We start from the raw sequence: 25,462 nt of genomic DNA on the forward strand, positions 1-25,462 counted from the left end.
TATATGTTTTTTTTTCCTTAGTTGAAACACAGTTAATAGCTTAAAGTTATATTTGTTTACTCCTTAAGTTACTGAAAAGCTTGATAATTTATGCACAAATTTGCATTCTTGTACTGGTAGTTTGCTTCAGCAGTTCTCATAATTTCTGTACATCTGTTGTAAAGCATTAAGATATATGTGAGTTCCACTTTAAAATGAGATATCTACCATTTTTTTATAGAGAAATATTCCCTTACAAAAGGATTTCTGGCAGTAAAAAATTGTGGTGCTTGTCATAAAATGCTCTTTACAAATTGTATCCTCTCCATTTTAGGTTAATTGATTAAATAGTTTCAGATAACCTCAGATAACCGACTTACACCAATTGCCGAAGAACACCTGCAAACTGTATGTGCCTGCCCTGAGCGTGTGCAAATTTGGGGCGGATGGATACAGGGCAGATGAAATAGTTCCCTAGAAAACTCTTCATGTCCAAAGGTTGAGGATTATGTGTAGTATGAGTGTCACTGATTTTTTGGAAAGAGCTATTGTACTGAGTTTTTCACATGTCAGTTTTTGAAGGTATGAGCTCCACAAATGAATACCCGTCCAGCTCCATTGTACTGGGGCGAAGGGAGAAAGACTGGAAACCTCACCAAATCACACAAACTATTGGCATGGATGGATTTCACTGTAGGAGAAAGTGGGAAAATATATATTTTTTGGTATTTTGGCTGAGTTTAAAAAGGAAAGAAGCCTCACCTACCTTTGACAGAAAGGTGAACGGCGCTGAGAGTGTGTCCGAGAGCGTTGGATGCTGCACAAACATACAGGCCGGTGTCCTTCACCTTGCTGTACAGGACCTTTAGCGTGTAGTAACCCTCTCTGTCCTCAAATATCAGGTGACGCCTCCCAGGCTCGAGGGGCACCCCGTCTTTCTTCCAGATGATCTCCGGCTTTGGCTTCCCCGTCACAAAGCAGCGGAACTTGGCGTGCTTCCCCTCCGCCACCGCAAACTTCTTGACTTTGGAAGCACTGATAGGCGGCTCCTCTGTGTACTTTGACAAACTGTGCCTCCCAGCTCTGTGTTTTGGGGACAGTTGGCTGCTGGTGTGACCGTTAGAAGACATCTTGCTCTCCTCTCTCTCAGGGATGGGCTCCACGAGAAGGACGGCGCCGGCCAAGGCCTCGCCGTGGCTGTTGACGGCCTTACAGGTGTAGACGCCTTTGTCGGGCATGCGTGTGCGGAAGATCTTGAGCTGGACCCAGCCGCCGTCTTGAGTGCTGACGCTGTAGTGGGCGCTCTCGAAGATCTCATTCAGCTTCTTGCCGTCTTTCTCCCAGAGCACCTCGGGCAGAGGCGTGCCCCAGAGTTTGCAGGAGAAAGTGGCGTCTTCCCCCCGATCCACCCGCAGCGACAGAGGCTTGATGAGGAAGCGTGGTTTGTCATCTGACGTCAGGTCTATGTCCTCTTGTTTGTGCCTGATGTTGCTGCTCCACACCTCCTGCTCTCCATTCAAGTTTTCTCCAAGCTTTCCATTTTGCTGCTCCTTATATCCTCCATTTTGATTCAAACATGTATTCTGCTGCACTTTGGCATAGCCGTTTACGTGTCCCCCGAACTCTCCTTTTTCTTGTGATTGCGTCACACCGTTGACCTCTGTTTGCCTTTGTTCCTCGTGCTGTGGTTGGGCCTCCCCTTCCACTTTGAGCGAGGCTGCTGCGTAGGTTTCACCTATGCTATTTCTGGCTTTGCAAATGTACTGGCCAGCATCCTGCAGGGTGACTCCACTAATTGTGAGTAAGTAAGCCTTTCCCTCCTCGGAGAGCTTGTAGCGTCCCTCAGACAAGATCTGGACATTTTTACGTTCCCATACCACATCCGGACGTGGGTCCCCGCCAATCTGGCACTTGAGTGTGGCGTCTGTGCCGCACTGTGCCACCACAGGCCGGGGAAAGCCCAGTACACGGGGGGCACCTCCAAAAATGTCCATAATGACTTCAGTTTCTTTCTATTTTGAAGAATGAAGAAAGATTTTAGAATCTCTTTCCCACTTGTCTCTGACGTAGTAACTGTGGGGTAAAAAAAAAAAAAAGAAGAAGAAGAAGAAGATATATTTCAATGGGTAGATGATTTCATTGAAAATAGGCTGCTGAAGTTTTCCAAATGTTTTCAATTGTCCATTTGACTGGATAAAAACTTATACATACCAAAATTTAGACACCTACAAACTACAGAAGTTGTCCTACATCAAAGAGCTACAAACTAATCCCTCCTCACAGAATCAACAGAGTGCCAAGGAAACCTCTAAATTATAATGGCTGGAGGTTTAAGACTTATTGTCTTGCCCTACATTGGCCTTTAAGTGTTTTTGTTTTTGTTTACTGACACAGCCGGCTGAAAGCATCATGTATGAGATGCTGATATTTGGGGAAGAAAATATGGAACGTTCTCAGGAAAAATAGAGGATGTTCTGATTGAGGTCATCTAAAACTGTATTAGTGTCAAATTGTTCAAATTTCTCTCGATGTCAGCTATCAAAGCAAATTGTGGTGCACACGCAAGTTTAGTAAAACGAGGTTTGAGCAAACGCACGCCTCCCTCAGTTGGCTCACAGCTGGTGCTGTAACTCATTGAAGAGTGTATTTATAAAGCAGTCTGTCCAAAATAAGACACCGGCGCCCATGTGTCAGATAGCACACAAACTGTGCCGTGGCACACCTGCAGTCAAAAACTAAGGTGAGATCAACCCAGAAGCGTCTGCCACTTGCATACCTGCTGTACAGATGGATGGTCTTAGTTCATGACAAGTGATTCATTCAGAAGAGAAAGCGAGTCTTGAAATCCTTAATGCATTGTTTCCATCTCGTCTGGGGCTCTGTGGTTTATCAACAACCTTCCATCTTTCACGATTAAAATAGTTAGACTCTAGTAACTGGTCTGATCTTGTAGCAGCCAATGGAAAAGTTTCTGTCATGTGTGCATTTGTTTCATTGGTTGTCAACATCATTCTTCTGGGACCAAGAATCACGTGCTCATGTCTTGACCACAGTGTAGCATTTCAAAGCAAACATCCAAATCAGTTCTAATCTGCGTAATATGACGTATATTCAATTAACAATCAAGTGCTTGTTTACATTTGTGAGCGTAAAATGGCCATGAGCAGACCAGGGCATAAAAACATTACAATTTGTAAACACTGCATGGGAGGTCACCATTTTCAAATTTTTTGGAAAATTGTAATTTCAGCCCTCAAACAGTAAAACTTACCACTCCTGCGGATCCTTTTCTTTAAAACATTGTCACTTTTGTCCTGGTTGCTCCGAAGGTATATCCTCAAAACGTCCAAGTAAGAAACTGACCCCCCGTCCCTTCAGCTGAGATTCAGTTAGAATGACCTTTGATCCTTTTTCGACGTGATTCCTGGAGCCCTTAAAAAAGACCGACGAGCTCTCTTTAGTGCTGCTTTTCAGTCATCAAGCACCTCACTTTCAGTTCTTTTTCTGTCTGGCGGCCTTCAGTTTGCTGGTCACATTTGACACTCCTCTTGAAAGTCACTTAAAAGCAAAGTGAGCAGGAAAAAATAAAAAAACATTCACAGCTGGTGACCTGTGATGAAAACACACGTCTTGGTTGTGTCGCCGTTGGTTCGGCGTGAGGTTGCGGGTGGCAGAGAGGAAAATGAGTTCACTTCTTCAGTCTGAGTGTGTGCCTCATGCGTCAGCCAGTCCAGTGGTGCCCTGATACTGTCATTGTCCACCAGCACGAGGCAAGAAGAGAGAGACAGGGAGAGAGTTGGGGCCGGGGGTGGGAGGGCATTAAATGCTTTCGCAGCTGCTGCCACTGCAAGCCGCCCCCTAAAAATACCACCAGCTTCGATGACAGTGAGGCAGATAAAGTTAGGCACTCCATTCACAGACCGTGGCCGACTAAAGATAGAGGGGAGTGCGGGCTCTGTGATGGATCACTCAGCTTAACAGATACCCTGAGCTAAGGTGCTGAGGAGAAGGACACCCCAGCTGCCGGGGCTCGGACTCCTTAAGTCATGATTTACATTTGACCCATAAATAGGGTCAAGTTAGTGTCAGATCAGAGTTAAAATATGTATTGCGGGTCTCAAGCTTCCACCAGTGACTGGATAATTGTTGATGGAAGAGCAGTCGAATATCAAAGTGTCTGTTAAAACAAAGGATATTGATCGAATGCACAGAAAATAATGTGTCATATCTCAAAAAAATTATGTAATTCAAGACATGATCACAGATTGATTTGCATAATTGAAACAGGAGCTGTATGGAAGTTTCTAGTGATACACACTGCTACTAATAGATGATGACCTGGGTGAAATTGCTCTTCTTTAGATAAAAATCTTTGTTTGAGTCCGTTAAACTCAATTTTATTGTATGGGCTTTTTCTTAATTGATGTTGTAACTATTTAAATAGTTTTTATCTGTTTTATTATTTTATTAATTTTATCTGTTATCTGTATTTCTTAAGTTTTAAGTGTTGTTACTTGTATTGTTATTGTAAACCTTTATTTTGAAAGGTGTGATACAAGTAAAGTTGTTGTTATTATAATTAATATTAGTAGTAGTAGTGGTGGTGGTAGTATTAAATTATAATTTTTTCCAACAGAAAGGCAAAGCTAACATCAATCAGCTGCTGTACTGACATTTTGAAGTGAAGTATCTAGGATTTCAAAATGCCTCATGATAATTTTCCTGAACCAATTTATTGTGCAAGCCAGTGTTAGATTTTCAAAATCATACAAGAAATTAAACCAATATCCCACTTAAGCTGACAGTTGCTGCATGGCCGCCTTTTAGACCCCCAAAATCCTCTGGCCTTTGTGGGGTCACCGGGTTCACTTTCAAATTAAGATACCTGGAACAACAACCAATGTGAAGCTATATAATTTATTTTAGAAAGTAGTTACAGATTTCAGCTGATAATAAACCAGTGGAAAAACAGCTGAAACATTTTGTCCACCGTGGATGATGCAGACAGCCCTTAGACCAGGCGATAACCAGGAGCGTCTCTGCTTCAAAGCCACAGCTCAGTGGCAAAATGCATCTTGCCTCTCAAGTTTCATCAAACTCACAGCAGTGATGTCTGAGATACGTAACACATTTGAGTTTAAAATGCTGACCTTTTATTGTAGAGCCATCATCAGGCCAGTCTGTGTAATCTGAAAGAAAAGCTGGATTTGTGTAGCAGGTTTCATTTTAGTTAGACATGTGGATTTGAGCCTTAGACATGTGGATATTGACTTTTAATTGTAGAGTATCCATCCAAAAATTACGTTCTCATACAACTAAACTGCATCCTCAATTATGTTTCGAGGGGTACATGACCAACATATCAACAAGAATGATTTGTTGCCTGAACCTGACCTTTTCCTGGCCTTAACCAAGCAGCTTTGGTGGCTAAAGGTGACAAAACTGGCTAAAATGCTGCCCAACATGGTATGCAAGATATGTTGATTAGAAATGTACATAATCTGGACTTCTTCGCCTAAATGTAATGAAGAATGCAGTTTAGTTGTATAGGAATGTAATTTTTAGAAGACGGGATTAAGCATCCAAGTTTAGTGAAAATCACAACAGAGGCTAAGAGAGCTATGGATTTGAAATTTGACCTGTTATTACAGCGTCAGCAACTCATCAGTCTGTGTCATTTTAGAAAACAAACAAAAAAAAAACCTAGACCACAGTGTAAACATGAGACGAGTGGTGTCTGAGGTCAGCTGAGGTAACATGTTTGATGGATTGACTGACAGTCTAATCCATAATCCACAGAGCAACAACATGCTTTTGTGCATGTTTTTTTTTTTTTTTTTCCAAACAAGTGCCAGTGCTTATGTGGTGAGTAGCAGCTTCGCGCTGTGACAGAGCTGAATCCGGTGATGACACACGTCCTCTGCATTCTCAGACGATAGCCGGCCAAGCTATCGCTGCTGTGGAGTGGCTCGGACGGCCATGAGCACTCACACACAAACTGCACACTGTCGTCATAGATATGTGACCCTCAGCGGAGGTCACATCGCTTCCATCCCTTTGTAACGGTTGTCCACTGACAGCTCTCGAGGCACCACCTCAAACTCCAATTTAGGGAAATCACAGTGTTATATGCACATGATGTCATGAGGTCGCTTTCCGGGCAGCAGTTTTTTGGAGTTTTGTCCCTAAATGTAGTTTTCTTTATGGATGCCTTTGTCCCAGAAGACGGAGCTATCTCCAGTAGATATGAATACATTTTTAATTGTTTTACAGTTGAGAGCAACATCTGATCTTGGCCAACAAGCATGTGCCTTTAAACGATTTCCTAAATGAGTTGGAGTGTCATTTGGAGGACTCGCAGCACAGTGGCCCGTCCATTTAAGGCCACCGGTACCTCTGACATTCTCATCCGTGCGGTCATCCCCCGGCAGCTGTTAGGCACGCTGACCGCACCGGGAATCAAAAGCATAGTGCCACGCTTTGTCCCGAGATTGGGTTTCAATATCAGATGCAGGAGATTGATGGGGATTACCGTTTTCTGAGCAGAATGTCAGTCGGCTCGATTTGAAACTCAGAAAACCCATTTCTCCCCCTCTTTTTCCTCCGTACATCCAACTCTCATTTCTACATAAATAATTTTCCTGACTTTACAATACAGTTTTAAAAATGTTGGGGAGAAATAATGTCTGTGTGAGCTGCAGTTTTAGGGATCAAGCTGATTTATGGGCCAATTTAGGGTGAACTTCCACTTTAAAGCTGCATTAAAGGAGAATTTAATAGCTAAATAAGTGCATTCACTCATCCTGCACTTAAAGGGCAATTCTGAAGATTTGGCACTTTACTTGAGTATTTACATTCATTGATGTATTGATTTATTGGAGCTGTTGTTGCTAGCAAGTAAAAGGTTTGAGTGCTTTCTCTGCCACAGGTTTTTGTTTTATCAGCAAAAATCATTGACATGTAAGGCTTCAGCTGCCGCTCTCTCCCAGCCCGGCTGATAATGAGCGAGCTGGCAGGGAGTTGGTATTTTGATCAAGGACATTTTGATAGGAAACAGTTTGGTTACATGCTGTTCTGTAACACAGTTGTTTTCCAAATGGAGTTCAGGGACCCTCTGGGGTCCTTGAGGGGCTTCCAGGGGGTCCACAACAAAATGAGAAATAGCCTAATTTCACTAGAAACTGTTAGGATACACAAAAAACAGAGATGCACAATATTGGCACATCATCAGTATTAGCTGACAGTGGAAAATGAAAACATCGACATTGGCCCATAATGAAAATTTCTGCTGATATGACATTCCGATATGTGAAATAGGTCATGAATGAAATAAATATGGCATGTTGTACATAACCTGAGTTGAAGTAGTTTTCTGATTTTGCCCAGGGAATGTGCACATTTTGAAAAAGATTGTATTTTATGTCTGTATCTGTCAGTGGGCCTTCACAATAAGAGCAGGCATAGTAATGTGTTATTTCCGCTACAGGAGGAGCTTAATGTCTGCAATAAGTGGTATCGGCAATCGGCCAAAAGAATTGGAAAACATCGCGCTCTTGGCAAGAAATTCAATACTGTGCATCCCTAAAAAATAAAAAATAAAAAAAAAATCTCAATCTCAAAATCTTAATCTCACCACTTTGAATCCATTGGACATTGTTCAAGTATGAGGTTGAGGGGTTTGCACACTGATGAAAGTGAACCTGGGCGGTCCCGAGCGTGAAAAAGTTTGAAAACCCGTGTTTGTGTATCCCTGCTCTTCCTCTGGCAGCTGCAGTCCAACAACACTCGCTGGAGGGATGCAGAGCTCGGGGGTGTAGGCGCCCTCGGTTCACTCTCCTGTAGGTGCGTGGGAGGGCACGGCCGTCATGTTGTGTGTTTAGTGTCTGAAACCCTGCAGCCACTGAAATGCACAGAGCTCCCCACCGTCAGAGTCAATCAAAATGTTTTCCACACACAGGTAACCCATGAGGTCACATGAACCTGACAGATGTTTGTGTTATTGCCGTCATATGCAGGTTGCAACATAAGTACCACCTTTCAAATGACTCCTTCCTGCACTTTGACAGCTAATAGCAAGGCAGAAGATGGATGGAAATTCGGCGTTGGAGCCCTGGAAGTGCAGCCGGTGGCAAAAAAAAAAAAAAAAAAAAAAAACTAGGAGAGGAGAGCGGTGAAATCAGCGTGAAAAAGTGGACTTATCTTGCATGTGCAGACAGGACTGACAGGGCAAAGAGGAGCTGGGATCCAGACGATGCAGATTCCTGTGTGAGCGCTCCGCTACCACAGGGAGAGTTGTGTCAAAGGGATTTTTCTATTCAGCTCGTATGGTTCATCTCTTGGGGAGGGCATGTTCTGACAAACCCTACGACATGGCACTGACATTTACTTTCCTTGGCTTGCTGCGCTATGAAAAACAAACAGCGGCCTTTTGTTTCTCTGCTGCACCACCGGGGAATCCTGCTGAGGGGAACTCGGGGTTTTTAGGGTCGTTCTTGTGTTATTCCTTAAGAACAGATTCTACTCTATTCTATTGTGACAATGAGCCAGAACAGTGCCCCCTACTGGCCGAGCTCCACTATCACAAAAAGGGAAAAATCTGACACCGAACAAGTTTGCATTAGGTTTAATCACTATTTGTTCCCATTTATTTTACCAGCTTGTAGTTGGTGGATTCTTCAGTGTGTGTGTTTGTGTGTGCGTGTGTGTGTGTGTGTTTTTTAGGGGGATCTGTCACTCTGAGGAGCCTTTCTCTCCTTGAGGAATGCAGGTTTTAGGCCAGACCATAGACAGGTGCTGCTCTACTGTAGGCCGACATGTCTGAACAGAGGCACAGTCAAACACATGCACAGCGCAGCCTCTGCTTATAATGCAAATTTTCAATGTCATCACTGTTATAAAGAGCAAGAACATATTTTATGCACTGAAGCTTTGATGTTTCCCTAAAATCACCATAGGGACTCATGATGTAGTATGCATTCAGTAGTGAGTTTGTATTAATGTCATGTTGTTTATCATGGTATCACTATAATATTCCCATAGGCACTTTTGGCTGTGACATATCCCCCTAAACCTGATCATCTCTAATCCTCACATTGCTGTCATTTTGTCAGCTGTCACTCAAACACTCGCGGATAATTTTTACAGCTTTCTAGGAGCCTGCAGGGAGACTTTGTGCAACTACCAACCTCGCAAAGTTCACTGATTTTTTTTTTTTTTTTTTTTTGCCCTCAAGCCTGCAGCTCCTACTGTAAAACGTCCTGCCGCTGCGTCAAGTCAGCCGGAAATAGACAAATGCTGTAAACTCACCGGACTTTGCCTTCAAATTAAAAGCTCCACAGAAACTCAATGGACTTTTATTTATTTTGTTGTTTTTATACATTTCTTTTTGTTGCAGCCATGAGTGGGAGGAGACTACGAATGAGGAGGGGCAATATGACATAAATGATTCTGATTTAGCACAGAATTAATTAAAATTTTAAATGGATATATGTATTACATTTGGAATAAGATGAGAGATATTCTGTCTTTCCGTTGTCCTATTTGGGAGTAAATAAATAAAATAAATGGACTTGTGTTGACTATTTCGGTTTGTAAGTTTTGTGTGAACACATTTCCAAGTTTTTGGGACTTGAAAATTAATTATTGCCCTTAATTAAGGATGATCATCTTACCAGCGTGCTGCCCTTAAAATAAAATGACCCTTTTGGTTTATGATAGAAAATAGATTAGTCATTATATTCACTTCACGAGTCATCCATAAACAAAGGGCATTATTTTGAAAGAGGTGTCTGGAAGTTGCGGTTGGTTGTTGTGTGCGACTTGACGCAGGCGCTCATCACCCTGCAGCTGTGCGTCAAGGTGCACGCCGCCTCCACAGGTAGACAGCGGGCCAGCAGCTCACCTCTGCCTCGTGTCTGAGTGAACAAACGGAGATGTGCACACCTCCTCCTCCCAGCCTCTGAGCGGATTTTATTTGTTTTTAGTTTTTATTATTATTATTAGTAATATATTTTTTTTAATACAAGTCGTCTCCGCCACTTTCAGGATGCGTGGACGCGACAGGTGGCCGACGTCGAGCTCGCCGACCTGCATCATCACCCTCCTCCTCCTCCTCTTCATCACCCCAGAGATCAAGTCGCAGCAGAGAGGTAGATGGATGTTTCATGTTTTTGTCCCAGTTTGATTTACTTATGCAAACTTGACAGTGTGCATGTACTTGTTGAAAGCATAAATTCATATCACAGCAAAGTGTTGTTGGAGATTAAAAAATTGTATAAAGCGTGAAGTCACTATTAAAGCTGCAGACACTGGAGTAGAATATTCTTGTCACGATTAATAATAATTTTACAGTGACTTTTCATTATTCTAAGTGTTTTATTCCAGTTAAACCTTTCTCCCATCCTCAAATATAGATTAAATGCATGATTCTGACGTCATGCCTATTTTTAAAACTGATATCTGTGAGTAATGAGTCGGCTTGATTTGTGATTGGTGATCTCAGAGCTGGAATGAGGCTGTGGATGTTGTGGATGTCTGGGCTTGTCTCTGTGGGATTATGAATGGCCCATACCATCTTCCCCTCCTGTCTCCAGAGAAATACATCATCGCCCGGTGTCGTTTCAGATTTTTCCCACTCGTGCTCAGCGGGAGTGTTGTGTGTCAATTGTGTGTTTGTTATCTGTGCCTGCTGTGTGCTGCCTCGCCTTTGTCCTTGGTGAATTTGGTGACGCTTCGCTGCTCCTCTCTTCTCTAAAGGGCTAGTTTGTAAACTGGTAAACTTTGGTTTAGGGTTGGGATTTGGATTAGGACTAGGACTAGTTTGGGGTAAATACTGAAGAGAGAGATGGTTTGGAATAGGGGTTATGCGATGAAGTGTAGTGATGCATATTTCTGTGAGTGTGAGTGCATGCGTGGGTGTTGGAGCAGGTCTGTGTGTGTGTGTGTGTGTGTGTGTGTGTGTGTGTGTGTGTGTGTGCAGGGTAGTGATTTGCGGTGTGCTCAGATTTTCCCTTCTTCAGGGCTCATCAGTCCCTCCCTGGGAAACAGATACACTTAGTCTTGCCACTGGCTGCATTGTCCTCCCTTAGGCTGGCACACACACACACACACACACACACATGCAAAGAGCAGATGTGCAAAAGTAGGCAGACACGTGTATGCAGGCATACATACAGAAAAGTTCAACAACATACTGTAGGCCTATACACACACACACACACACACACACACACACATCATAAACAACACTGTGTGCAAAGACGCATCCTGTCGCCTTGTCACCTAGTTAGAAATGATCCTCATCAGGAATTTATTTCAACACAATTTGCAGAATACAAAATTTAATTTGATGCAAGCCGGTCAGTGTGCTGCAAATTCTAAGCAAGGCAAATTACATTGCAGTACAACCAAGACAACAAAAAAAAATTTAAAGCAGTGAAGGGAACGATAAGTTTCAGTCAGTTCCTTATTGAGACGTAACTAGAATGTGTCCTATGCTTCCTCAGCACACATATTTCCTAGACGTTATAGGCTTGGCCTGATACCTGATGATATCAAATATTGCATTATTTTGATGACAGAGGATCATAATAATAAAGTTTGGAAGAAGTTTCATTACAAATGAGACGACTCCACTGCGTGCTACAGTGGATAATCCAGTCCCTTGTTGGGTGGGCAAGAGAAAAATTCCCCTTGCAGTCTAATAAGTATGGAGCTAAATCACTGCCAAACCCAAACAAACAAACAAAACATGTTGCATAGATGTCCTGTGATTCACTACCAAACACAGTGTGCTGTGCAAACACAAAGCACCATTAACAAATTAATGGATTTTGTTTTGCAAATACAAAACTTATCTATCAGACAAATACACAACAGTGACAGTGGCTGTTCTCTGCTCTGCTCATCCTCCCAGCGTAGCGATCTGCGCTTGTTTAAATTAACTCATAGCGCCTCCTTCTGTTGTGGAGGGCAAATTACATGGGACATTTGTGAGAGAATCCACAGTCACGTGGTATGCTTTTGTCTTGGCAAGAAATGATTTTTTTTTGTCTTTGTAGGAATTTTTTTTTTCTGTAGCATGATGGATTAGAATTATGTTGCATTTGTTTGGTACGTATGTTGGTGTTTTGTATTTGCAAACCACACTACTTTTGTTACTTTTGTACAACATGTTTTGTTTGTTTGTTAGGGTTTGGCAGCAATTTAGCTCCATACTTATTAGACTGCAACTGCATTTGCATTAACAGATCAGCAGCTTCTGCAACTATGTTATAATTCAAGATCCATACATTGCACCTTTGTGGCCAAACAGCCCTTATCCACAATATACAGCCCTCCATGTCATCAAAGCAGAAAACAAATCAGGTTAATAAGCCCTATGTTCTTAGTGGTGCACAATCTCGTATCTACAGCACTTTGAAATGGGCAGGTTTCTCCACCAAACTGGGTGCTGTACAGGAAACATAGCATATGGGATGGTTACACTGAGTCTGAGTGCCTTAGACTGTTTATTCCGCTCCTCTCGTATGTATTTTCACTGTCTCTTTGCTGGCTGCACAGCTGTTCCAACCTGTGTGAACACGAGTCCCATCTCTGCCATCATACCTCTCCGCGCTGCGTTTTATGGGCATTTGACGATTGATGTTTGGAAGTGTTGATGTTTCAGAGCTATTAAGTGCAAACAGATGCCGAACATTATAGTCGGAAAATTCGCTTGTGTATATAAGCCGGGATTACAGCCGCAGGCCCAGATAAAGGTAGCTCATGTATGAAATGCCAGAGAGTGAGTGGTAATATAATGTAGCCTGAGTGTGCTTAATTTCCCAATTTGCACATACAGTAGTGTACCTGGGCATTTGTCTGTTTGCATATCCCTCTTAGGCACATACAGGAGGCCTATGTTTATGCATATCAGTAGGGTCAAAGGTCATCTTTGGTTCTAGGTGTTCATTTCTACCAAAGGTGGTGAATAAACTGGAAACATGAAACACATCTCTTCCCGTGCAGCCAGAGGATTTGAGAACAGCACATTGTTATTTGACATGAATCAGGGTGAAGGGGGAAGCAAAACAGACATTTATTTATGAAATGATAGAATTTATGGCTTGAAGTCGTCGCAGTGGCTTGAAATGAATTATTTGATGAATTACATCCCTTGTGGTTCCTCCTTAGTTGCGGTGCTAATTACGGTGAGAAGCTAATTACGGTGCTGCGCTGAAGCCGTGATGAGGAATCCAATATTTTGGGCTTGGCTGGAAAACATGTCTGGCTCCGCTGTTTTTAGATCTCTATCTACCTTTAGTAGCATAACCGAGATTACCTCAGATGTGGCTTTTCTTTTTTCTTTTTTTCTTTTTTTATTAAAAATGATCCTTATGTGAAGACATTTTGAAAAAGGGATGGGTTTCTGCAGGCTAACGGCAGGTGTCCTTTTCTTCTTACAGCACAACGACAGAACATTAATAAACACAGACTTAAAAAAATGAGACAAGACACCTTCGTATTGGTTATGCATTTGATCCTAGTGTCCATAAAATACACGCATGCAGAATAGTGATATTTATACATCATGCCAAATTTATTTCAGAAAGGTAGAAACTAAAACTATGAATAATGGGGAAAGGAATATTAGAATTGCTTAACTATGTAAAAACAAGTAAATAAAGTGTCACATCCGGCCAGCAGTGAACTAGACAAAATACTGACTCAGCTCCTTCTTTCAGCAGGCATCACTGCTCTCTTCTGTCGCTCCTGGACATTAAAGGTGCTAAATTGCCAGTTTAGAGCAACATGAGTCGGTCAAATGAATGGGCACTGATCATTTAAGCTACTTGACCCCCCATTACCACGACAGCATCAAAGGCCTTTGTTCTGGACAGGAAGTAGACGGTGGTTGCCATTACTGCAACCAGGGCGTGTTGCACCCTTTTTTTTTTTTTTTTTTTTTTAAAGGAATAGATGCTTTGTTTTTGTAGTAGTGCCCAATGATATGCATGACAGAGAATGAGTTGGTAGAGAGTCAGGCTGAATAAACAGCAGCGCTCTGCCACCCACACGTTGAGCTTCCTGAGACAAAGTTGGCGCACTCCTCCCTGTTTCTCAGTAGCCTGGAGGACGGTCCTCAGCAGGTTAGCTCCCATTGTATCTGTAATTACTGCTTTCATCTTCTCTGTGCACCGGCTCAGCACTTGTAGCTCGGCCAAACCCATTTCATCAGATTAGACCCAGCAGGAACAAAAGGAACACGTCCTGCGTGCCCTTTCTCAAGTCACAACAACATGTCAATGCAGTGTGTGTAAAGTACTCAGAAAAAGTCAAATTTTTCAAAAAATCTTGCTCATTACATCTGTGGAGCGGTGTAAAGTTTCAGTTTCAGCTGTAGGTGTTTCCAGAGGCTCAAAAGCGTCGGTGCTACCAGCAGTTTGAGGGTGACAAATAGCGGAAGTGTCGAGGTGTTGCTGTGACCTCATGCTGAGAGGTGAGAGGATGTTTTGGTTCCCTCCTCCATCTTTCTATGCTCTCTATCTGATTTCCCATCTACACTGGCCAGTCAAAAGGTGCTTTTGATTACCGGGGAATGATGTGTTTTCCCAGCTGCAGACGAAGCTGCTGGCTTTGAGGTGCTCAGGTGGTGCAAGTGGAGACTGTATAGGGACAACAACACGGGGCTTGTTGCTCCTACCTGCTCAGCTGTGCAGGATAAGATCATATCAGCACTTAGTAACATGTAGCACACGGAGCTTCACTGGTGCTCCTGGCTCAGGCCTGGAAGAAGTGCCAGTTGTGGGAATTAACATCTGATGTGACTTCTAGTTGGAGGTTGACTTTGTGCAGTAGGGGGTCCTCCTGTAACTAAATGGTCACGGGCTTTTTGCCACTGTTTATATCAACAGCCACAGGTCCTGTTGAAGTGCCTTTTAGCAAGATACGACTCACTGTAAACCACCGTGGGTCATGGCGTGAGCTAAAATGACTAAAACCTACAATCCAGAGAATTCTTTGAACATGCTTCATTCATTTCATTTTGATGAAAAAACACTCTGCTGTTTAGTTTAGACACCATCCCATAATAATAAAGACATGCAGTGCAGATCAGAGCCCGACCGATATATTGGTCAACAGATTTTACTGGCAGATAAGCAGATATATTGGACAATAAATTTTTTTTTAAAATGTAAAAAATATGCCATTACATATCTTTGTCACAAGTGTTTGATAACCATGTTTGACGGATCGTCGCAAAAAAATGCGTGTATCCATATTTATATTGGCCAATATATTGATACCAGAATTTTTTTTACTACCTAATACCAGTATCAGCCTCAAAAATCCAGTATGGGTCGGGCTCTAATGCAGATGGCGGCTTTTAGTATTTCTTCTTTAAGATTTAACTAATGAATGGCTTGTAATAGATAAAGAAGCAGAAATTTATACTTCTGTGACTGCAGACATGCTTTTGTATAGAGTACTGAAAAATGAAAACCCTGTGCCATTGAATACAGACAACAGAAGACATGCAGACCACAAAACACAGTCTGAGTATGCTTGATGTGAATGAGATTCACATACCAGAATAATCCTGCATTGCATCAGTGATTAAAACAACAATCATCCACACTTTTGGCAGTAGGTCATGTTGTTATGACATGTTTTTGACGCTCTCTAATGAGTAGTAAAGAGTACCGCTTTATTGCAAGGTAAATAACAAAGAGTCAAATTACTTTCCTCAACCCTGAGGGACTGAGATGATAAAGACATGAAACTTTCTCTCCTTCAATAGCACCTGACGACTGGCCCTCTGTCTGATAGCGTGACCCCTGACTGAACAGCTTGTGCTCGTGAAGGCTGAGGGTGCAGAGTGTTAACAGACGAGGAGAAAAACTATAGGAAAGCAAGCCCACCTGACGGCAGCTGCACAGAAAGGCCTCAGACGTCTCCAGTGCACTTGACTGCACGAGCACAAGCCGTGGAGGCTCTCTTGCTGTGCCCGACCCCAGAGCACAGAGGCTTTTCTGTTGGCTACAAGCAGTCGCTGTGTTCGTCATTAGGCAACACCTTTATTTACAGGGTCACAAATTTCTAGCCACCAGAAAGAGCTCACTGGCTGTGAAACTGCTTTACACAGGGGTCCGATTGTGTTTCTCACAGATTTCTGTCCTTAACCCGAAGCAGAGGTGACTCTCATTTTTCCCAGTTAGGGGACAGCGTGTTTGTGTGGCACCTCACATCAGTGAGAAAGGCAGATGAGGAGGAAGCGCTCCTAATAATTTCCACCACGGTGGCCAAACAGGCGCTATGCCCACAGCATCAAGAGGAACTGGCCCCCTGCCAGGGCTGAGGCCACGAACCTCTTCAGACTTTGATAGATTCACACGACTATTAATCAGCCAAGGAGGGGAAAAGATAAAGGAGGATCTCGGAGGCTGGTCTTCGCATTGTGCTTGTTTTTACTGACTGGCAGATTTACTGTCCAAAGACGAACGGCTGGATTCCGCTTGTTAGCAGCTCATGTGGATGTTGGAACTGGATTCCAGGTTGCGGTGAAGTTAGACAAACAGCGCGTGGGACACTGATGAGACTCTTAATGAAAGTATGCAGCACCCATTTAAAATATTCACACTCTCAATCTTCCAATTTTGAAAATGCCTGTCTCTTTGTGGGCTGTTGTGATAGTAGGCTTTTTAAACCCAGTGCCATAGTTTACAGTGGAAGCACATCATTATCTAAGACCTATTTGCTTTGTTTAGGTTCATTTGAAGAAGCAAATCAGTTGCCTGTCGTTACATGAAAGTCGTACACGCTGAACAATTTTATGTTGATTAAATGTTGAAAAGATCCAGGCTAACACGGGGCTGCATGCTGTAGGGTTTAGATCTTCTGAGCTATATGAAAAACAGTAAACATGACCCGGTGCATATGAACTTCTCTGGTGCTTTTGCTTGATGTTTGCTGCATATTGCATCACTTGCATATTTTGTTTTGCTACCTCTGTAGAAACCATTTGAAAAACATCTTCCACAAACCTGAAAAATGCCCGAGTGAAGCCATCCGTCAAATAAACATGCTGCCCTCATTAAATGTTAGCTTGTGCAGAGCGGTGCCGTTCGCCTGGTACCAACTGCTGCAAGAGCAATCGCAGTCAAATATTAGTCATAAAATAATAATTTAATGGCATTGCTTTCTCAGCTGCACTTTCCCTCAGTTTGACTAATTTGTCAAATAAAAATTGTTTTATTTTTATGTTGCTGTACTCGAGTGCCTGCCAGAAAATAGTCCCTCCTTACCCATGTTGCCTTATCATATTTTTCTTATTTACTCAAGTCACTAACGAATACGTTAAAGCAGTTAATATTAAGCTACTTTATACAAGCACGTTTAGAATTAAAAATGATTAAAATAAATAAATAAATAAATGTTAAAATATCCAATTAGATTACAGCACGCATATAGAAATAATTAAAGGTAATACAGACTTTAAGACACCAAAACAGGCTGGACCTCAAAATTAGACTGTAAATCTCCTCGAGGAACGTCCATATTGACAAATCATGAGCAAACTGTTGACGCCACACTGATGTGAGGTTTGATATCAACCCAGTCGCCATAATAAAATGCTGCCATTTAAGGCCCGCACACCTTGATCAGGTAAATCCGTTCCAACCAATCAGCATGAAGCCCTTAAATGGCTCAGGTGTGAAAGAGACGAGCTGAAACAAAAACCTGCAGGACAGGGGGTTGTTGAGGACAGGGTTGGGAACCACTGCTTAATACTATGTCACACAACTTGAAAATGCAACATTTCAATGTATCCTTGGTTTGCAGAGACCAGAGGGATGAGACAAAAGCATCTAATGTTGGTGAATCCAGCTTTCTCTGGCTGTCGAGGCAGCTGTTTGTGCTTCTCTTTAGGTTTCAATTGTCACAAATAGGTTGAATATACTGCTTCTCAGTTAATGCTGTTTATCAGAGCTCCATTTTGTGATAGGACAGGTCTGCTTTTACATAAAACTCTTATCTCGTGAAGCTTTAATGGCTTGGTTGACAAATGAGACTTCATATACCTTACAATGCAGCTGTTTAGAAGTGGTGAACAAAGGACTGTATTGCTCTGCAGTCTGGATCAGGCTCAGTGCTTTGGGTGAGACAGTGTGCGGTTTGACATTTTACGGCTCAACGTGAGCATTTAGTGGAATTATGTGCCCTGGTACAGTATCTAGGCTGCAGGGCAGGAGCTCCTCTGTCCTGGAATGTAACCCTAACACCGAGCCCCCAGGTTTACGGCCCTTTCTGCTTCGCTTGAATGCCACATCGCTGGAAGCTCAAGCAGGAAGTGTTTGTCTCTGACAGGTGAGACCGAGAAGAAAGAAGAGCCAGGAGACCTGAAGAAACACAGAACATGTTTGTTAGAGTTTGTTTGCTTGATGTTGTCATTACACAAGAGATTCGATGATTTTTGCGTAGCGCACCTTTAAACTCACAATCATTAAAACTGTGAAATTGAGAACCATGTAGACTCAGCCATCAAATTTTATTTATTTATTTTTGTCAGCTGAGTCTAAATGGTCCTCTCTCAAATCAGCAAGTTTGATTTGGCTGTTGCCGCTTTAAAGGTGCATGATGCAAAATTGCCAAGGGTGGATGTAAGTGAGGACCATATGGACTCAGTGATAACATCACATGCTGATGTCATGTTTTTTGAAAGTGGAGTCTAAACGTCATCGCTTCAGTCGACCCTCAGCAGTTTTCCACAGTTATCAGACTACCCTTACAAAGGGTTTATGAATGATTTATAGTGAGGTTATTAATTGGTTTGTACTCACTATAGATCATTAACAAACAATTATACAAATTTTATAACATATTATGACAACATTTTATTTCATACATAGCTACAGGCTCACTATTTGGCAACATCACGTTACTGCTGTGCTGCATGTATTCAGTTCAGTCTCAGTTTTTGCTAGTTTGCTTGATCTTGTCCAAAAGTCAGCCTGCATCAATTTGTCAAAACTTGTTTAATTGTTAATTAATGACCTAAGTGTGATTAAAGTGTGTACAACCTAATTAATAACTTAATTACAAATCCTAAACCCTTTATTGGCTAGTCTTACTGTGAAGTGGTACCCCTTTAAGTTTCTCACTCCTTAAAAAAAAAGTGCTATTAATTTTGTGCTGTGAGTCATTTAAGAGGGGTTGTCACTGTGCACCTCTTTTTTTTTTGGAACAAAACTCCGTCTATTTTGGGTTCCTGGGCTCTATGATGACCCACAGCCGTCCTGTTCATGAATTCAAGATTCTTCAAACAAGGAGCCGACTGTCTGGCCCCCGCCTCCCGTGTTCCTAAATGAATTGTGCATTGAGTCTTGTGAGGAACCAACACGGACCGTCTCACACCCTCTCGTCTGAAAATTCCCTGCTTCGCTCGGTGCCAAAAGCCCACTTTGACATACCGCAGGGTGTTGGGATTGGTGTGGGGGGAGGAGGAGGAGGAGGAGGAGTTGGAGGAGGAGGCGAGTGTCATGGGTGTTGATTTCTCCCAAACCGCTGCCAAGATGCCCTGCAGGGAGCTTCTCCTCTACACTTTGAAGAATTGTATTTGTTTGATACCTTTTAAAACGCAGCCAACACAGATTTTAAAAAAAAGTCTTTGAGGAGTGCCAGAGATTGAATACCGTGATGTAAAGATGCAACATTAGCAGTAATATAAGAATTAATTCACAGTCATATCACACAATCAGGTCATAGTGGCTGCATAGAGGCTGTAGTTTCTCTGATGGGGTATCCATTCACACCAGATATACTTGAGTTTTCAACTTCCTCTCCTTGTTTCTGTCACCTCCATGTACTCTAGGCTTCAGACGACAGATGGCAGCATTTCATGATCTTTCTCCTTTTTGGCCTGCAGTTTGGTTCAGACTGCATGAGGGTCTCCAAAATGTCAACTCTGCAACAGGGAAAAACTCACTTTTTTATACCATGACCACCATGCATTTCTGTGTTGTATGCAGTATCCTTTGAAAGGGGTTCTTCTGGCCCCATCTGAACCATGTAACCTGGAATTAAAATCACCCGATTACAAAGTTTGCAAAGTTTTCAGATGACAACGTTGATGTTCACTTTCTGCAGGACTCTTTCTTCACGCCAATAATTGTTTCCACTGTTGCTGTTTCCAAGCGAGAAACTTGTGTAAGAAAAAATGGCCAGGATTACCCATAAGTGATGATAAATAACTTATATAGTGGTGTTAATACTAGTTCCTGTTTTGAATACACATGAAAATAAAATGCAATACTTACTCAACCATTTGCGCTGTTTTCTGCTCTCACATTCCACTATTTCTTTGCGTTCATACAGTAACGTGTCTGAGCCTTGCAGTGCATGTATTGCTGCCATCTGCTGGCCCATTTTGCTACTGCAACTTCATCCCAGTCTAAACATGGATGTATTTTTCAGCACTGCCTGTTTTAAGCAGCTGGGACTTATGAATGACTCTGAGATCATAGTCTTTTTAGTGAAAGCTGCTTGTTATCTTATTATAAGACACGAGTGCACGTGCATGTATGTTTGAATGAGAGGGAAAGAAAGAAAAGTAAAATTGCAGTGGGAGGTAAATGCAATAAAGTGAGACTGTGTGTGTGTGTGTGTGTGTGTGTGTGTGTGTGTGTGTGTGTGTGTGTGTGTGTGTGTGTGAATGTGTGCGTGCGTGTGTGCGTGCATGCGTGTGTGGGAGGGAGTGTTGGTTGCAGCTGTGCTAAATTACCAGTTGAGGGTCTAAATCTCCCGAACCTGAACTAATCACCACGGCAACAAGATTCCTCCAGCCAGAGCTGTTTGACTGCCAGGGGACTCTGTGTGTGTGTTTGTGTGTGTGTGTGTGTGTGTGTGTAGCTGAAGCCTAGGCAGTTCACTGAAAAAAAAATCAGTTTTCTGCACTTTTTTCCATTCCTGCACGAAATTTCTCAGACGTATCATCTTGAATGAAATATTTCACCCCCAAACAAGACAAATCCCAGTATTTTAATTGAATAAATCTTGCGTCTTTCCCCACATGGAGCTCACCAGCGAGGCACAAAGTTCATACCTGTCACCAGCACGTATTCAAACAGTGATTGGTGGCAATTACATCTTTACAACCACTATCTGAAGACAGTAAGTGTGCAGACCACCCACTTCAGGCTAATATTTTATCCATGACACTTCTCTCCCTTCCCCTGCCTCATTTCACCTATTCTCTCTCTCTCTCTCTCTCTCTCTCTCTCTCTCTCTCTCTCTCTCTCTCTCTCTCTCTCTCTCTCTTTGTCGCTCTCAAAGCCTCACACACTTTCAGTCCAGGCACATCAAAGTTTCACTCTCACTCTACTTGCCTGCAAAACTTTATCCAATAAATACAAAGATGTGTGTGTGTGTGTGTGTGTGTGTGTGTGTGTCTGCTAAGGCTTCAGAGGCCCAGTCGACAGGATCCTCTCATTGTCTCTCTTTTCATTCGGGATATCGTGTTTCTCTTCCCATGCTTGTTTCCCTTGGGGAGGCCGCACAGTTCACATGCTCAGGCACACGCTCATTATTCATGAAACACTCATGGACACACACGCGCACACGAACACACGCACACACACACACACACACACACACACACACACCTCCGCTGTATGCGAGGTTGTGTGTATAAGTGAGACTGCAAAACACACTTCACTGAATATCTCTTTCCAGAAACCTCACAAAGCTCTAATTTTTGGTTTTCTTGGAGCAGATTTTGCATTTTTATGCATTCAAATGCAATATTTCCCTATTGCACATGTTGACCCCTCTACACACACACACACACACACACACATATTATGCACATTCTGAGTTAATTTAGGTTTCAGTTGTTTGGGTCAGTGGCTTATAGAAAGAAGAAATCCAAGCTAGAACCCATTAATAGTGTTGAAAATGCAGATGTTGGTGAGGTTGGTTGCATTTCTGGGCCTATTTTGTTGGTTGGTGATAAATTTTTTCTCAGTCCCGTGGATAACTGACCAGAGACAGTGTGATGTAGCAAAAAGGCAGACAGGAGTCCAGCGGAAACATCAGAGTCTAAAAAGATAAAAGTTTATACAATAACATTAAAGTCCAAATATGCAGTACCATGGCAGTACTGTTACAATGGAGTGTGATAGCTGAATATGTTGTTGCTAAAACATCTACAGGTGTTAAACTTCAGGTTTTGGTGTCAGTCACTCTGGATTAAAAAGCAACAACTTCTTTTTGCACTGATGCTCAACTGTGATCATAGACATGCATCAAAATTCACAAACTGGTTGGCAGTGATGTTTACCCATAGCGCCATCTTTGATTAACAGCAACAAGTTCAGCAGAAAAGGCAGGTAGAGCAAAGTAACAGCACTTTATCTCAAAATAACCCCTGGAATGTGTTGAGGATCACACATTGATGATATATATCTGTGTAACAGTGTCTGAGGCTGGAGTTTTTTCCTTTTAAGCAGAGATTATATTCCCACTGGAGCTATAATGTGTGTGTGTGTGTGTGTGTGTATCTGTGTGGGCGTTTTGTGTGCACTTGCGCGTGTGAGCACATGAGCAGGCCGACATGCACACGACCCCTGGACGAGCTATAGGTGCATGTGTGTGCATAATATTTCAAATGGCAAGTCCGACACGGCTCGAAAATTCACACCCCTGCAGCCACGAACCCATAATGCTTTGCTTTGTTTACCTGCCCTGCCCCTGGCCCTGAGCAGGTCATTATGGCTGACAACTAAAACTCATGAAAAGTGTTGGGAACATGAGGGACACAGAGGGAGGGAGCAGGCAGGAGTGCTGACTGTATGTGGGAGAGGTGGCAGGCCTCTGATACTGACATACTGACTGTGTGTGTACAGTGTTCAGGAAAAACTAGTCTGAGAGAGAAAAAAAATGCTGAAAAATCTGTAAAGGTTAACCAAAAGTACTTTAAAATATATATATATATTTTTTTTTAAATTAAATGTTCTGTCAGGGTTTTCAAATCATGAATTCATTTTTTTAAAGGAGCTCTTATTTTGAAGCTGGCAAACAACGAGCCATTGTTTCAAATGCTTTAAAATTTTTGAGCCGTCAGCGTACTTGAAATTTCACAGCGACAAGTGTGTGTGTGTGCGTCTGTGTGTGTGTGAGAGAGAGAGAGAGACATTCTCTGTAGCATTTTAGATAACATATATCAAGGCACAGACAACACACCCAGGGAAATACAGAGCCGGCATTGTCTCAAAAAAATGTTTCTGCTTTACATACAAATTTTCAGTCCTCAGATGGGTGAATTTGACATCAGACCAACATTTGTCTGGCATTCTACTTTAGAGAATTATATAAATCTTATTAAAGCATCTGGCAAAAAAAGGAAGTCTATTTTTCTGCCCTAAATAACCTCTCTTAGCACCTTCCCTTTACATTATTTGTGTAATAGTTGACATGTTTGGTTGATGTACCAACACATGTTGCCAACACAACGTTTGTGCAGTCAAAGTATCTCAGCAGCATGCATGTTGTGGCTCAGTATTTCATAAAGACATGTTCATGGGTAAAGACAGATCTGTGAGATGTCAAGCAGGGGTTTTGGGGTAAAATGCAGCCAAATTAACCCAGTGACACCTGACTAGAGTTCCCTTTAGGCTATTTCTTCCAAAAATACTTAGAAACTAACTCTTTGGCAGATGAATCTGCATTTATTTATTTATTTATTCACTCATTTATGTATTTACTCATTCATTTATGTATGTATTTTGTCAGAAAGGGTGGGCTCTCAGCATTTTTCTTTTATTTTTATGGACTTTTTTCTTGTTTTTAGTTTTTGAATTTTTTGATGATTTTGTCTTTGACTTTGCATACTTTTGAACAAATGCCTTTTTAAAATTTTCAGCTTTTTTTTTTTTTTTTTGGTATTCTTACAAATATTTTTTTTATTTACTAATTGCATTTGTAACCATGAGAGTGCGCTTTCCAAAAAAACAAAACAAAAAAAATAAACACTTTAAAGGCCAGAGTAGCAATTTTCAATAATAATAATGATAAGAATAAGAAAAATAAAGGGAATTTTGTGTGCTGCTGACACATTTAAGACTTCAGAGGGTTAACTGGTGGATAAGGAGGTGACTCATGTTTCCATTGTTGATCTGTCTTGAGAACAATCAGTGAACCACAAAGTCATTTTGTGTAATGGCTTGGAAAATGTTAAAAAATAAAAAATAAAAAAACAATTATCTGTACCCTTGAAACACTCACATTTGAGCTATCTGACAGTTTGTTTCACACACTTGTGATACTCTTTTCAGCCCTGAAAGTGACTGCTGACAGCAGTATTGTTGTTTCATGAATGCACAAACGATCAATATGTGGCAGTTTCCAAACCTCCGAGTGTCATGCAGCGTGGGTGTGGGAGGTCTGAGCGCTGGAATGTGTAACAGCTGGACGTCCTAGCTTGGCAGATGAGGCGGGTAGCGGCATGATGGGGGCACTCAGGGCCATGTGGGGGAGGAAGAGCGGGACGGGTGCAGGAAGGGGGGGAAGAGCCTCCCTTATCCCCCCCATCTGTGAGAACCTGGAGCTGGTGCAGCTTCCGAGGTTTTTCTCCGATGAGGCAATAGAGTCCGTCCCAGGGGAGGAGAGCTTAAGACATCGATCCAATCAGATACGCCCTCCTCCTCCTGCCACCTCTCCTTCTCAGCTGCTGTCTTTCATTCATCCCTCTCACGCTGTCCACTTCGTACCTCTCCTGCTGCTGCTGTATCTCCTCTTTGCAGCCTGGTTCGGTTCATGTGACTTTCCCTCCATTTAAACACCATAATCCTTTCCTACTAATCAAAAATACCACACAGAGCCACAGGTTACCACAACAAAACCATAAAATGAGCCACAGGTACTTGGTTTTACATTGTGGTGCTTTTTTTGTGGTGTCCTTTGAAACGTAGAGTATGCTTTGTGTTTAGTGTGCTGTATGATAATTGTGCTTTGTAACATGCTTTGCAGTACTTTGTATTACTTTGTGATATTTTGCAGTATGCTTTATTTTACTTTGCATTACTTTGTGATATTTTGGAATATGATTGTGGCAGTTTGTGGTATCAAAAGTACTTTGTGTTCTGATGTATACCGCTTTTGCATTTTCAGGTAGTTTGCGGTGTGATTTGTGTTATCATGAAGCACATTGTGGTTAGATTTGTGGTACTATTTTGAACTGAAAAATACCACAAAGAATCAAATGTTTCCAAGTTTGAAGTACTTTGCGGTGTCTGTCGTGGTATTTTGAGGTACTTCATATAATATTTAAACTAATGCATAGATTGAAGGAAGTGGCAGGAATACATTTGTACTGTGTAATGTGCTTTGTGGTACTTTGTGCTATCCTGTTTGGCACTATGTGACACTTTGTGGTACTTGATGGAACTTGTGTGTGATTGTGTGGGGTGGCTTTGATCATAAGTAACACACTTTCCTTGAGCCATGG

General features: G+C 42.1%; 1 protein-coding gene across 9 annotated transcripts in view; it reads left to right on the plus strand.

Annotated features, from left to right (window-relative positions):
• The window catches only part of col18a1b (collagen type XVIII alpha 1 chain b), a 79,638-nt gene that overhangs the window by 19,184 nt on the left and 34,992 nt on the right, over positions 1 to 25,462 (plus strand). For 7 of the 9 annotated variants that reach the window (XM_030075531.1, XM_030075532.1, XM_030075502.1 and 4 more), the window contains one exon: positions 10,024 to 10,127. The exons of the other annotated variants lie outside the window; for them this stretch is intronic. In XM_030075531.1, the coding sequence (XP_029931391.1) occupies positions 10,024 to 10,127 (104 nt within the window). The remainder of the gene's footprint in view (positions 1 to 10,023; positions 10,128 to 25,462) is intronic. 9 annotated transcript variants of the gene reach the window in all.

The sequence above is a fragment of the Myripristis murdjan genome, chromosome 2 (assembly GCF_902150065.1).
Source record: "Myripristis murdjan chromosome 2, fMyrMur1.1, whole genome shotgun sequence".
NCBI classification, from domain to species: Eukaryota; Metazoa; Chordata; class Actinopteri; order Holocentriformes; family Holocentridae; genus Myripristis; species Myripristis murdjan.